The sequence below is a fragment of the Vipera berus genome, assembly GCF_964194415.1.
Source record: "Vipera berus genome assembly, chromosome: 3".
Classification (NCBI taxonomy): Eukaryota; Metazoa; Chordata; class Lepidosauria; order Squamata; family Viperidae; genus Vipera; species Vipera berus.
The window spans coordinates 176647100-176662462 of record NC_138204.1 but is presented as its reverse complement, the minus strand read 5'-3'; the positions used below and the strand labels follow the sequence as shown (position 1 = coordinate 176662462).

At 45.2% G+C, this 15363-nt stretch overlaps 2 protein-coding genes across 4 annotated transcripts in view; one reads left to right on the top strand and one right to left on the bottom strand.

Moving 5' to 3' along the window:
* Positions 1–266: 266 nt before the first annotated feature.
* On the bottom strand, positions 267–12066 carry MRPL15 (mitochondrial ribosomal protein L15). The gene is made up of 5 exons (XM_081322361.1): positions 11718–12066; positions 10295–10443; positions 7215–7380; positions 1104–1227; positions 267–716 (listed from the first exon to the last, which is right to left on the bottom strand). The coding sequence occupies exons 1-5, from the start codon at positions 11832–11834 to the stop codon at positions 379–381; spliced, it is 894 nt and encodes a 297-aa protein (XP_081178487.1). The 5' UTR covers positions 11835–12066; the 3' UTR covers positions 267–378.
* A 1-nt stretch (position 12067) lies between these two features.
* LOC308664822 (transcription elongation factor A protein 1) overlaps positions 12068–15363 on the top strand; it is a 51301-nt gene continuing 48005 nt past the window's right edge. For 2 of the 3 annotated variants that reach the window (XM_081322360.1, XM_081322357.1), the window contains exon 1: positions 13506–13718. In XM_081322360.1, coding sequence (XP_081178486.1) covers positions 13650–13718 — 69 coding nt within the window. In that variant the 5' untranslated portion in view covers positions 13506–13649. Of the gene's footprint in view, positions 12096–13505; positions 13719–15363 lie in introns of those variants that run through there. The other variant, XM_081322359.1, reaches the window with a different exon arrangement.

Here is a 15363-nt window from a genome sequence, read left to right as displayed (position 1 = left end):
ACACCTCCAGCAGCTGAGGTATAAAACTACATAGAACAAACAACAAGAAATCAGTGTAACTATTACATAAGCTTTGCCACTCATCTGGATCTCCAAGCTAAAAGGGTATGAAAAGCATATTTACTGAACTGCTAGAAGAAAGCAATGCAGGAAAAAGACCCAGAAATCTGCAATAAGTGATTTAAAAGTATGGGATAGAATAAGTCTGTACACTGAGGATTAATCATACTAAAAATTGCATCTGACATAAGGAAAATAAACTCTAATGCAGAAAAATGTTCATATTTTATTTTAGTATTATTACAACTGATTCATTTTTAAAGAAAACAATACTATATATTATATATAAACACTAACTGGTATATCCAATTTCAATATTCAGGAGCTGTAATATTTTAGCAACCTCTCATCTGTCGGTTTCAAAATCTTCTTTTCTGACATATTTATTATCCAACCAGGAGCAAGTCCAAAGAAAATCTGCCTAGGGTCCTTCTGGGTACTCAACATTTTGAAGAGTTCATCTTTGGTAATATCTGGTAAGATATAACCATATTTTTTAGAAAGTTCCATCCTTGCTTCAGCAATTTTTGAAGGATCAGCCAAGTAGCCTCGGTTTGCAGGATCTGTATAGTAACGGACAAGATCTTCAGGAGGAAGCATTCGCCTTGGAATAGGTTTGCCTCTCTGAAAAAATGGCACTGGTTTGCAAAGAACCTCTATGTGTAAAACATGGAATAGAGAGATAAAATATTATTTTCACATTCAACAATCCAACTTCTGGAATAATTGTATTAACACAAAATAAAAAATACATTTGCTTCCATTTTGTATATTGTCCATTTTGTATATTGTCCTCAGGGAAAGGGCGGTATATAAATGCAATAAAATAAATAAATAAATAAACCCAACCATATTTTTCTACCCTAATAATATCTGTAGGGCAAAGACTAGAAAACTAACATTTAGATTAAATCTGGTGAAAAGTCTCACAGATAATTTTATTTATTTTTGTAAAGCTTTTATTTTTAAACAATGACAGATTGATGTATTTAAACAATATTTGGCAAGATCAAAGGACAAGAAGATGTATTGAAAATTCTTACCCAAACTCCTTGGATCATAAAAAGCTGTAGTAATTACACCACCATTTTTTTCAACAGCAGCTATGGCTAGTTCAGATACCCACTGTACTTCAATGTTTATTTTTGCTGCAAAAGTATCAGCACCCTGTAAGTTTACAGAAACTGAAGTTAGATTACATAGCATCACTTTAAAACATCCTTCACCCATCTGCCCATTCTAAAATACAAGTTATCAATCCTGTTATTTCAGGATTACTGGAGTTTATTTCATACTATCCTGTCTTTGAAGACAGCCAGGAAACTGAACCTGGTACCAGTTATAGTGGTCTAGATTACAACTGGGACCAGGTTAAGATTGAAAACAAGCCAGCTGGAGCATTCATTCAGTCGTACTATGATAAAAAAAGAAAATGGTGGGAAATCAAGCCTGGCTGTCAAGCAATCACGCAACCACAGGGTTACTACAACAACTGGAACTTCAAGGACAGATTTTAAATATCACTCATTTAGTGCCATTTTAAGTTCAGTCACTGAACGAGTGATTGTCAAGTGAGGACTACCTGTACTTTGTCATATTCTCACGCTTGTACAGTGGCATCTCACAAGAAGAGAAATCTTAACTGTCTTTTGATTATTCATTCTCAGATCATTCTTTGGGGATGATTGTATTTCATTTTCTGCCTTCCTGGTCTCCTATCCATATAATTCCTATAAATTACACAGGTATTTCCTAACAGTAACAGAGCTCTGACAAATGTAGCCTTTAGACTGAAATTGTAGTCCCAACAGTTTAAGGATATGGTCATTTTAAAAATTTCTTATCTTTCTGACTGATTATATGCCATTTTATGGAGGCATATGTTTCTAAAATGTTATTAAATAACTTTTTAAAAACTATTCAGATGCATAAAGCTCCTAAACAAAATACTTCATTTATCATTAAAAAACAAAAATTCAATGGTTTGAGATTATCGAAATTGTTCAATAAGTACATTACTGCAGCCAGGTTTTACCACACTTCCAACATTTCTTTTAGCATTGTTTAAAATTACCGTATATACTTGAGTATAAGCCGAATTTTTCAGCCCACTTTTTGGGCTGAAAAAATCCACTTCGGCTTATACTCCAGTCAACAAAAAAAAAAGAACTTACCGAGGACTTGCGCGCGGCCGAGCTACTTTGCCTGACGCTGCTGGGGTCGCCCGGGCGCCTCTGCTCGCCCTCAGCAGCACCTGGCCCAGAATCACATGCGAAACAAGCCCGGCAGAGGAGCCGGAGCGGCGAGCAGAGGCGCCCGGCCCAGATCCTGCAAGGCCCGGCCGAGACGCGCCCCCAGCAGCGGAGCTGCTCCGGCTCCTCTGCCGGGCTTGTTTTGCATGTGAGCTACTTTGCCTGATGCTGAGAAGACCCGCTTGGGCACTCGGGTTGGTGTCAGTCTCCGCAGGCCCTTCTCGTTTCCAGGAACGTCAAGCGCGCTTGGCTCCCCACCCCCACGGCAGGGCAGGGCAGGGCAGAGACTTGCTCGCCCTTCTGACGGCCCTGAAGAGAAACGAAGGGCTTGCAAACTCCCCGCGAGAAGCTGGGCGAAGCGCGCGGCTGGGCGAGTGTGTGCCTGCGCGCGTATTTACGAAAGAAACGCTCCGAGAGTTCTTCTTTCTCCGCCCCCTTGGGGGGAACTCTAGCGACTACTGTAGCCGCGCTTCTCTTCTCGGCTCCGAAAATAGGGATTTCTACTCTCTCTCTCTCTCTCCCCTCCCCACCCCGCATTCTCCTGCCTCTTCGATTGCGACAATAAAAGGGCGAAGGGTGCGCTGGTTTCTTCCTCCTTCCTCCCCCCCTCCCCTCCCCTCCCCGATTGTCAGGTGAGGCAGCTGGAGGTCTGGCCGGGAGATTGTAGCCGTTTTGAAACGCCGCGTCTTGAAACGCCCGATCAGCTGATTTTCGGGTGGAAGAGCCGCGGCTTGAATCTGTTTGCATCTGCCTGAATTAGACCGAAACGGCCTGAATTTGACCAGAGTTGCTTTGTAATGGCTGGAGGAACTGCAGAGGAGGTCTTGCCGGGAGATTGTGGCCGTTTTGAAACGCCGCGGCTTGAAACGCCCGATCAGCTGATTTTCGGGGCGGAAAGAGCCACGGCTTGAATCTGCTTGTATTTGTTTGAACTTAACCAGAAACGGCTCGTAATGGCTGGAGGAACTGCGGAGGGAGTGAATGCTCCAGCCTGGAATATTTGGAAAGGCTGGGGGAACCGGATGAACTGCAGCTTAAGCGACTGTTGCCGGAGGAGCCATGGCTTGAAACGCCCCAGTTTTGGGGCAGCATTTGCTTGTTCCCTCCCTCCCTCCCCTTTCCCTCCTCTCTAAATCCTTCCTTCCTTCCTTCCTTCCTTCCTTCCTTCCTTCCTTCCTTCCTTCCTCCCTCCCTCCCTCCCCTTTCCCTCCTCTCTAAATCCTTCCTTCCTTCCTTCCTTCCTTCCTTCCTTCCTTCCCCAGCCCTAATCCGGAAAGTGGAAGGAAAGAAGAGTAAAGGCTGGGCGGAGGAGGAGGGGAAGTGCAACCCTGCACTATTCAGCTCAGTGAAGTCACGCTTGAAACGGCTTGAAACGCCCGATCAGCTGATTTTCGGGGCGGAAAGAGCCACGGCTTGAATCTGCTTGTATTTGTTTGAACTTAACCAGAAACGGCTCGTAATGGCTGGAGGAACTGCGGAGGGAGTGAATGCTCCAGCCTGGAATATTTGGAAAGGCTGGGGGAACCGGATGAACTGCAGCTTAAGCGACTGTTCCCGGAGGAGCCATGGCTTGAAACGCCCCAGTTTTGGGGCAGCGTTTGCTTGTTCCCTCCCTCCCTCCCTCCCTCCCTCCCTCCCCTTTCCCTCCTCTCTAAATCCTTCCTTCCTTCCTTCCTTCCTTCCTTCCTTCCTCCCTCCCTCCCTCCCCTTTCCCTCCTCTCTAAATCCTTCCTTCCTTCCTTCCTTCCTTCCTCCCTCCCTCCCCTTTCCCTCCTCTCTAAATCCTTCCTTCCTTCCTTCCTTCCTTCCTTCCTTCCTTCCTTCCTTCCTTCCCCAGCCCTAATCCGGAAAGTGGAAGGAAAGAAGAGTAAAGGCTGGGCGGAGGAGGAGGGGAAGTGCAACCCTGCACTATTCAGCTCAGTGAAGTCACGCTTGGTTAAAAAACAGATTTAATAATAATAATAAGAAGAAGAAGTTGGGCTGATCAAATGTTTCAATAATGACTGAAGGAGGGCTGCTTGTACCTTGGTCTTTGTGCTGGTGTCTTGACATGCCAATACACTAGTACGGAAAGCTGCCGTTCACTTTCGGGGGGAGGAAAAAAAACACAACAACACCGCACGCTTTCCGCCCCGAAAATCAGCTGATCGGGCGTTTCAAGCCGTTTCAAGCGTGACTTCACTGAGCTGAATAGTGCAGGGTTGCACTTCCCCTCCTCCTCCGCCCAGCCTTTACTCTTCTTTCCTTCCACTTTCCGGATTAGGGCTGGGGAAGGAAGGAAGGAAGGAAGGAAGGAAGGAAGGAAGGAAGGAAGGATTTAGAGAGGAGGGAAAGGGGAGGGAGGGAGGGAGGGAGGAAGGAAGGAAGGAAGGAAGGAAGGAAGGAAGGAAGGATTTAGAGAGGAGGGAAAGGGGAGGGAGGGAGGGAGGGAGGGAACAAGCAAACGCTGCCCCAAAACTGGGGCGTTTCAAGCCATGGCTCCTCCGGGAACAGTCGCTTAAGCTGCAGTTCATCCGGTTCCCCCAGCCTTTCCAAATATTCCAGGCTGGAGCATTCACTCCCTCCGCAGTTCCTCCAGCCATTACGAGCCGTTTCTGGTTAAGTTCAAACAAATACAAGCAGATTCAAGCCGTGGCTCTTTCCGCCCCGAAAATCAGCTGATCGGGCGTTTCAAGCCGTTTCAAGCGTGACTTCACTGAGCTGAATAGTGCAGGGTTGCACTTCCCCTCCTCCTCCGCCCAGCCTTTACTCTTCTTTCCTTCCACTTTCCGGATTAGGGCTGGGGAAGGAAGGAAGGAAGGAAGGAAGGAAGGAAGGAAGGAAGGAAGGAAGGATTTAGAGAGGAGGGAAAGGGGAGGGAGGGAGGAAGGAAGGAAGGAAGGAAGGAAGGATTTAGAGAGGAGGGAAAGGGGAGGGAGGGAGGGAGGAAGGAAGGAAGGAAGGAAGGAAGGAAGGATTTAGAGAGGAGGGAAAGGGGAGGGAGGGAGGGAGGGAGGGAGGGAACAAGCAAACGCTGCCCCAAAACTGGGGCGTTTCAAGCCATGGCTCCTCCGGGAACAGTCGCTTAAGCTGCAGTTCATCCGGTTCCCCCAGCCTTTCCAAATATTCCAGGCTGGAGCATTCACTCCCTCCGCAGTTCCTCCAGCCATTACGAGCCGTTTCTGGTTAAGTTCAAACAAATACAAGCAGATTCAAGCCGTGGCTCTTTCCGCCCCGAAAATCAGCTGATCGGGCGTTTCAAGCCGTTTCAAGCGTGACTTCACTGAGCTGAATAGTGCAGGGTTGCACTTCCCCTCCTCCTCTGCCCAGCCTTTACTCTTCTTTCCTTCCACTTTCCGGATTAGGGCTGGGGAAGGAAGGAAGGAAGGAAGGAAGGAAGGAAGGAAGGAAGGAAGGAAGGAAGGAAGGAAGGAAGGAAGGAAGGAAGGAAGGAAGGAAGGAAGGATTTAGAGAGGAGGGAAAGGGGAGGGAGGGAGGGAGGGAGGAAGGAAGGAAGGAAGGAAGGAAGGAAGGATTTAGAGAGGAGGGAAAGGGGAGGGAGGGAGGGAACAAGCAAACGCTGCCCCAAAACTGGGGCGTTTCAAGCCATGGCTCCTCCGGCAACAGTCGCTTAAGCTGCAGTTCATCCGGTTCCCCCAGCCTTTCCAAATATTCCAGGCTGGAGCATTCACTCCCTCCGCAGTTCCTCCAGCCATTACGAGCCGTTTCTGGTTAAGTTCAAACAAATACAAGCAGATTCAAGCCGTGGCTCTTTCCGCCCCGAAAATCAGCTGATCGGGCGTTTCAAGCCGCGGCGTTTCAAAACGGCCACAATCTCCCGGCAAGACCTCCTCTGCAGTTCCTCCAGCCATTACAAAGCAACTCTGGTCAAATTCAGGCCGTTTCGGTCTAATTAAGGCAGATGCAAACAGATTCAAGCCGCGGCTCTTCCACCCGAAAATCAGCTGATCGGGCGTTTCAAGACGCGGCGTTTCAAAACGGCTACAATCTCCCGGCCAGACCTCCAGCTGCCTCACCTGACAATCGGGGAGGGGAGGGGAGGGGGGGAGGAAGGAGGAAGAAACCAGCGCACCCTTCGCCCTTTTATTGTCGCAATCGAAGAGGCAGGAGAATGCGGGGTGGGGAGGGGAGAGAGAGAGAGAGAGTAGAAATCCCTATTTTCGGAGCCGAGAAGAGAAGCGCGGCTACAGTAGTCGCTAGAGTTCCCCCCAAGGGGGCGGAGAAAGAAGAACTCTCGGAGCGTTTCTTTCGTAAATACGCGCGCAGGCACACACTCGCCCAGCCGCGCGCTTCGCCCAGCTTCTCGCGGGGAGTTTGCAAGCCCTTCGTTTCTCTTCAGGGCCGTCAGAAGGGCGAGCAAGTCTCTGCCCTGCCCTGCCCTGCCGTGGGGGTGGGGAGCCAAGCGCGCTTGACGTTCCTGGAAACGAGAAGGGCCTGCGGAGACTGACACCAACCCGAGTGCCCAAGCGGGTCTTCTCAGCATCAGGCAAAGTAGCTCACATGCAAAACAAGCCCGGCAGAGGAGCCGGAGCAGCTCCGCTGCTGGGGGCGCGTCTCGGCCGGGCCTTGCAGGATCTGGGCCGGGCGCCTCTGCTCGCCGCTCCGGCTCCTCTGCCGGGCTTGTTTCGCGTGCGAGCTACTTTGCCGGCCGCTGCTGAGGGAAGATCTCTGGAGAGGAGCATAAGGTGAGCTGCTGCATTTCCCAGCCTCGGCTTATACTCGAGTCACCAACTTTTACCATTTTTGGGGGGTAAAATTAGGGGTCTCGGCTTATATTCGAGTCGGCTTATATTCAAGTATATACGGTATGTATTTGTTAATATGGGACAAATTGTTCCCAGGAGTAGGGCGAATGTATACTTTCAAAATTAAATTATTTTAAAAAACACGCTATAGACTTGCCTCCTCCACAAGATGGACACCATAATGTCTTTTGAATGGCTGTAATGTTACACCTCTGGCATTTATCAGCTGGGTAAGATCTATTGGTTGCATGGGATCAATTCTGCCTAAGTCAATAAGATATTGCAGCTTTTTGAGACTGATGGGTGGATATTGGCGTCTGAGACTGTGAAATGAAAAGAAAATACAACATTCAGAAAGTAAATCCAAGGAATTTAAGAATATTGATAGTATAATACATCAACACATTGTTCTTGGACATCAATGAAAGATGAAATATTCTTCTGCAATCCTACAGATTCACTCAAGACTATGTATCTTTATGTGGGAACCGTGTTTTGCAAAACAAAGACCAGCTTAATATTGTGCACTGACAGATCCCATGCCAATTAACAATTCAGAAATAAAAAGGTACACATTTCTCTTACAAAATCTTCTTTTAAACAATTCCCTTTAACAGCCTAGCTATAAATTGCAAATATGAAGATAAAGGAAAGCAAGCATAATATCAGTTAATATCAGTTATAACATCTGAATAATGCAATTAAAATGTGTTTTTCTGATGACCTGAAATTATCATGTTCTAGTAAAATTATTTATATTAATTTGAAGTAAATATTGAATACTCACTATTTTCAGATGTCCATATCTTTTGAACAATATAATTGTTAAATGGAAATTTACAGCTAGACAAAGAAAAAAGTTGTAGATGTCCTTCTTATAATGTTGGAATGAAATTTATGGCCTGATTATTCATTGAAGAACTGATAGTACTAGTGAGTACAGATAGGTAAGACACCTTTAAAAACATACATTATGTATGAACAATAATGATATGTGATCATCCTTAATTGCAACTCTTGTGAATATACACACACTCCTTTAACTATATTTAATAAATTTAAAAACTGGAATCCCGGGTGTAGACATTTGAAGTTAGTAAAAATAAAAATGATGAACTCCGGGATATAAGAGAAAATTCTTCTTTATTGCTGAGCTTTCATCAACAAGCTGTTGACATCATCAGAGCAAGGGCTCAGTTATAACGTTCAAATTGTGGAATGTGGGTGTGGCCTGTTTGTGACAAGCTCGCTCGTTTATAATCACAGTGGTTCCGGCTTTGCTGGAAAAGGCCAGTCTCTGGTTTTTAAAAGTCGCGCCTAGCAGCTGCTTGGCACGTATCAGCTGTTAGGCGCGTAAGTCTTGTTGCGCCGCGTGCAGTCATGCACTGGCTGACAGGCTCTTCGTTCGAAGTAGAGTCAAGGAGGTCGTCTCGTTCCCTCGCGTGTGGTCGTCGTAGGCTTGATTCTGCTGTGGAAGGTAGCAGATGTCCTCGTGGAGTGTGTAAGCCAGGGGTGTCAAACTCAATTTCATCGAGGGCCGCATCAGCATTGCGGTTGCCCTCAGGGGGCCAGGTGGGTGTGGCCTGGGTGGGCGTGGCCTACTGGGTGGGTGTGGCTAAAGTGCGTATGGCCTACTGGGGGGACATGACCAGCTCTTTATCTTTCGCATCCAGGGTGCCTATGGGGGCCTGGGCAGGAATGGGTCATATCTGAGGGTCTCTGGCAGGAGGAGGGTCTCTGGGCCAGGGCCAAGGCAGTGGGGGCTGTTCCCTCACTGTTTCCAGGATGGCTTCGCGGGCCGCATGAAACCACTTCCCGGGCTGGATCTGGCCCCCAGGCCTTGTATTTGACATGTCTGGTGTAAGAAATTCGCTCTCCTTCGTGTTTCTTTGCCTCGTTGCTGTAAAATCGGCTCTATTGTGTAAAGACAACACCACTTCTGACCACAACACCCAAGACACAAATCTTGCAACTTCACTAAATAACCACACACAACAAAACAAACACACACAACACCCAAATAACAATAGAATGTTGAGACCACGATCAAAACTGAAATCTGTCCCACCGTGCACAATAAAACAAAAAATAACAAGCCAGATCAAACATCCCACAAAATCACTCACAACTGACAACCACAACACTTACCGGTACTTTCATTCAAACACACCAAACAACCGTGCAAAACAAGACAGTCACAACAACCACACACTAAAAGAGTCTTAAGATCTGACAAGTCAAACCACACAACAGCTGATTTTTACTAACTTCAAACTCCTTTAACTCTATCTCCTGTATTATTAGCTATGAAATTATGAGAATTACAGGACAATTACAATTGTAAGTACAATTATAGGACAATTCTCTCATTCGTGGTTATAGAGACACTATTCAAAATGTTAAGCCAATCACTACAATTTAGATGAACATACATTAAAATACTCATAAGGTACATTTATGTTTTTCATTGTGGAAATCAACTATCAGATTTCAGAAATCATTTGTAATGAGATCTGAGGAAGGATTCCAATTGTAGTGGAAAAGACTAGACTAATTTCATGTCTTAAAATAATAAAGAAAAGTTGATTATGATAAACATTTAATCTTATCTGTTATATAAATAAATACATAGATTGATAAGATATAATTCAAGGCAGCAAACATACCTAATACCTCTACCCCCTACTTTCCCATAATAACTCTGTTAGTGGGTTGGGCTGAGAGACAATGTTTGGTCCAAAGTCACCTAGCCAGCTTTTATGCCTAAGATAATAATAAATTATCATTATTGGATGCCATTTAGAAAATATGTACATTGACAACATTTCCACCTGTCAATTACATAAGGCCACCCTGGATTCACAGAAATACTACTCCTATAGGACATTAGTGCAGGTTCGCATCCCACCAGGCTCAAGGTTGACTCAGCCTTCCATCCTTCCGAGGTAGGTAAAATGAGGACCCAGATTGTTGGGGGCAATTAAGCTGACTTTGTAATAATGCCGCTTGGGGTGTGTGTGTGAAAGCCCTAATAAGCAGACATATACTTAGAATGAAGGCTATTGCTAAGCTTGTAAGCCGCCCTGAGTCTTCGGAGAAGGGCGGGATATAAATGGAATTAAAATAAATAAAATAAAATAAATAAAATTCAATGTACTTGAAAGCGAACACCAGCTAAAGAACCAGCAGATGTTATTTCACATTTTTGTACATAGAATAATAATGGAATAAACTTACTGGTGTCCTTCATTGTAGCCATATTTTGGAATAACCAGATAAAAAGGTGTTTGGCCACCTTCAAAGCCTAATCGAGGGAGTGACCCAGATTTCGCTTGCCCGCCAGTTCTCTTTGGAGGATTATATCTTCCACGACCTTGTTGTTTTATCTTAAAAATAGCAATATGTTTACATGAGTTTCATATTCAAATTTAATTCAATTCCAGCCTCCTCTTTTATTCTTTTGTCTTCATTAGGCTATCCCATTCCTTACAACTCTATTCAACTAGGTAAAGGTTCCCCCGCACATGCGTGCTAGTCGTTTCCAACTCTAGGGGCCATTGCTCATCTCTGTTTGAAAGCCAAAAAGCCAGCGCTTGTCCGAGGACGTATCCGTGGTTATGTGGCCAGCATGACTAGATGCCAAAGGCGCACGGAACGCTGTTACCTTCCCACCGTAGTGGTCCCTATTTTTCTACTTGCATTATTACATGCTTTCCAACTGCTAGGTTGGCAGAAGCTGGGACGAGCAACAGGCGCTCACTCGGGATTCGACCCGCCAAACTGCCGACCATCTGATCGACAAGCTCAGCCTCCTAACCCACTGAGCCACCACCTCCCTTATATATTCCACTAGGAATGCACAAAAACCATTGTAAAATATCTCATTCCCCTACCAGTTTGGATACTGAAACAACTTTATACAGGGCTTCTTTTTGTCATAAAATGCTCAGAACGGAGTTCCAGCACCTTTTTTTGGATGGAACCTTGTAGGGTAGGCAAGGAGGGGTTGGTTGTATGACGTGTGTGAGTTCCGGCACCTTTTTCTTTTACAAAAAAAGCACTGACTTTATATATATATTCTACATTGCTTGGCAATGTAACAAATCAGCATATTTTTAATGGATTAGAGAAAACATTCAAGTGAAAGAAAAGCCTTATTATTAATATAGGGCAGGGGTAGGCAACCTCGGCTCTTTTATGACTCATGGACTTCAACTCCCAGAATTCCTGAGTCAGCATAGCTGACTCAGGAATTCTGGGAGTTGAAGTCCATGAGTCATAAAAGAGCCGAGGTTGTCTACCCGATATAGCAGGGGTCTTCAAACTTGGCCCTTTTATGACTTGTGGACTTCAACTCCCAGAATTCCTCAGCCAGGCATGCTGGCTGAGGAATTCTGGGAGTTGAAGTACACAAGTCATAAAAGGGCCAAGTTTGAAGAGCCCTGCGATATAGGGTGAGTGAATGCGGAGAAGGTGTAAAAACTACTGTAGGAAAAACTACAGAAAGGGCTAAGCGGAGGGCGAGAAGGGAAGGGAATCCTGCGGCAAGGGACGTCTAGCTTTCTTTCGTTTCCCCCGAAAACAAGGTAAAAGCGGCCTACATTTGGAGCAGCAGCAGCCCAGAGGAGAGCGAGAGAAGCACAGGAAGCATTCAACTCACCCTTCGCCGGGCATCAGGGTTAGGCCGTAAGTTGGCGAGGCTGACCCTAGGCAGGCCCCGCAACAACTCCAAGGCTTTCGTCCTGTTCCCCCCGCCAGGTGCCCGCGAAGCCGCCATCGCCTTCCCGCAATTAAATCAAGGGCGGCAGCAAGGAGAACCGTCGCGCTGCGTGAAAAGGAAAAAGCTCGTCCGCGGCCTCTCGCGCAGGCGCGTAGGGAGACATAGAGGAACGAAAAAAGGAGGAGTCCTCCTCACGGTTTGCTGAAGAGTTTGCTTTTTACCGCAGTTTCGGGTGTTGCAGTCATTGCGCGTGAAAGCTATAGGAAAGACAACAGTTGTCGGGAAATCGCAGCGTTACGCGCTGGCTAATTTTGTAGGGTAGGAAACGAAAATTTTCTTCCCTCCCCCCCGTGGGATCCCTTTAGTCTGATTTTGATAAAACTATAACGTACTGACTGGGGTAGCGAAGGTGCCAAGGGGCTGTGTGAAAATTATTCACGCTCTTACAATACTTGTGCATCTGAATGCATGTTGATTCCATAGCTTGTTTTTGATTAATATGCACTTTTTATTGAGTTGTATTGGAGATCTGTTTCGGCAAAGGATGTCAATTAAAATACGGTGCTGAGTTTTCAAAAACTTTTGATTTTCAACCATCACTTAAAGCTCTTAGTTTAACCAGCTTACGTATTAGAACGAAGATTACATGTCAGAATTGGTGCACGCTGACTACACCTACACATATGCTTATATGTGGGTTTAAAAGAAACCTAGATTTCCAATATAAATATTAAAAATTAATGCACATTTTTATAATACGTGCAAAATCTCTGAGGCTAAAATATTGTTTTTGTTCTACTCGGCAGGACAGGCTGCTGCCTAATGCCACACAGCTGCAATAATATTGACATTCTTCATTTCTCTTTTAGACAGCTGTCGCATTTCCTTACAAAGTTTAATCGCTCCAATTTTTTTCCTCCCCGAAAGATATTTAATGGACAGATTAACACGAAGAAGCCATTTCTAAATCTCAGCTCAACTCACTTCACAGATTTGTGGCAAAAACAGGAGGAAGAGAAATTTTGATTGTCTCCTTGTACTTTAAAAAATAAAAATAAACCATGCTTTTTAAAGATGGATAATATATGATAACACCCCCCCCACACACACCCCTTCTTGATGAAGTCCGACTATCAAAAGGAATAGTAATTCTATGGTGAGGAATGATTTGGAAGATCGTTGGAAAATCACATGTTGCCAATCTTTGAATCAGCTAAAAGAAAGCAAGGTATCAAAAGCAAAAAAGGAAACCCGCTTAATGTTTCCTGTAAAATTTAAATACTCGTTTGCAAAAAAAAACACTTCGCGGCTTCCGCTAGCGGAGTCCAACAAAGCCCCAGAGAAAGCCACGTGACCTGAACTGGAAGCTCCCAGAATCCTTTGCCATTGGCCGGTCTTAACGGGGTCCGCAGGGGGGGGGGGTTTGAAAGTCTGAATTCGTAGCAAGAGCGCACGCGCGGGAGCGCGAGAAGAGCCAAGACCGCGCTCGAGCGTTCCTTTTTTCCTTCCCGCCCCCGTTTCAACGGCTGCTTTTGCTCTCAACTGAGCAGCAGGGGTCGGGCACCCCGCGCGCTCCCCCCTCCCAACCCATTACTGCAGAGGTCTTCAAACTTGGCCCTTTTATGACTTGTGGACTTCAACTCCCAGAATTCCTCAGCCAGCAAAGCTGGCTGAGGAATTCTGGGAGTTGAAGTCCACAAGTCATAAAAGGGCCAAGTTTGAAGACCCCTGCATTACTGGGAAGGGAGGCGGGCCTGCTGAGTATCCTTCGTCTCTCTCTAGTTCCAATCGGGTTCCTGTCCCGCCCGTTTCCCCACCTCCCGCCCGCCCCGTCAACGTCTGACTGGCCGACGCGAGAGGCTATCCCAGTGTATGTGCGGCAACACCATGTCTGCTCCGCTCCCAGCCATTGTCCCGGCCGCGAAGAAGGCTACCGCCGCGGTGAGTGAGTAACGGATCTCCAGGCGGTTCTTATCTCCCGGAGCAAGAGGGCGCGACGGGATAGAAGCTGGCCGGGCAAAGAGGGAAAGAAGAGGAAAGGGTCGGTTCCGGTTCAGCAAGGCTTCCTGCAGCGGGCCTTGCTTTTGAGTAACGCTCATAGACTCACCCGTGCAGAGGTTTTCTGACCGAACAGGCGAGTTGGCGCTGGAGGCCTGCGGCGCCCTCCTATTTCCTGGGAATAATATTGCCCGAAAGCCTGAGCTTTTCTGATGGTCTTGACCAGGGGTCTTCAAACTTGGCCCTTTTATGACTTGTGGACTTCAACTCCCAGAATTCCTCAGCCAGCAAAGCTGGCTGAGGAATTCTGGGAGTTGAAGTCCACAAGTCATAAAAGGGCCAAGTTTGAAGACCCCTGGTCTTGACCGTTCGCTGCGATCTGGAGGGGTTTTGGCCCAACAGCAGGAACGCAAGAGTAATAATCTGATATATATATACATTTTCAAAATTAAACAATGCCCACTGTGCTTCATTTCCTGGGTCATCAAACGTGCTTAGAAATTTAATTAGGACAGCTGCTTTGATGACCTCCTCCTTCCAACTTTTAATACTTTATGAAGAAGCTTCAAATTATGTGGGAAAAAAATGTTTTACGATATCCTACTGTAAGTTCTTTACGGGGAGATAGTATTTTTAAAAAAGCAAAAAATTAAAAATGTCAGGTATGGTACATGAAATTATTGAAAAGATACCGTATAGGGAAGACAACGCATTTATATTTTTAGCTGAAAACCACTTTTTCACCATTTTTAATTGTGTCTTTCCTAAGTGGCTTGGTGTGAATTCTTGTATCAAAATAACTGAAGTGTGAATTAGCAAGAATTGTGTTAATGTCAGCTAGCATTCAAGAGTATCCTAAAGAAGTAGCACTAAAGGCATTGTGCACGTAATTGATAAAAATGATTTGAAGTGCTAAGTTGTGAAAAAAACTTAATGGATTCTGTTGCACACAATATTTCTCAGCTATTTTCTGTTAGCAATACTATTGGATCATTATGATTTTAGACAAAGGGTAGATAATTTGATATCCTTGGATACCCAAAGTTTAAATTTAAATGAGCACTTGATGGTTACATTTATTGATGATACTAAACTATTCAAGATTGTAAAATCAAAAGGGAATTATGAAGCGATCCAGTTTCAGTATAGCTATTACGTTCAGTGTAAAGAGGTGTAAATGATATACATTGACAGAAAAAAGTCTGAACTTCATCTCTGTTAGTGGAATCTGATCTGCCAGTGATCTGAAAAGTGATCTTTGAGTTGTTATGGGTGTGAAGATGTCAACCCACTCAGAATATTTTAAGAAAAAGGATAAAAATCATACCCACATACTTCTGGGTTGCTGTTTTCTTATGAGTAACTTTTCATTCCTATCTTTAATATCACCACTGTGGACCAATTCTGGGTTTTGAAGACCTCATCAATTCCATCTAACTGAACGTTTCTTAGTCTTCCAGTTCCTTTCAACCCATAATTTTTTGTAATTCTTTTTATATGACTAAATCACCTCAGTGAACTTCTTTTGAACTGATCACTATTTTATACTCAATCTGCCTTCTTTCATCATTAATAAAAACATTGTATG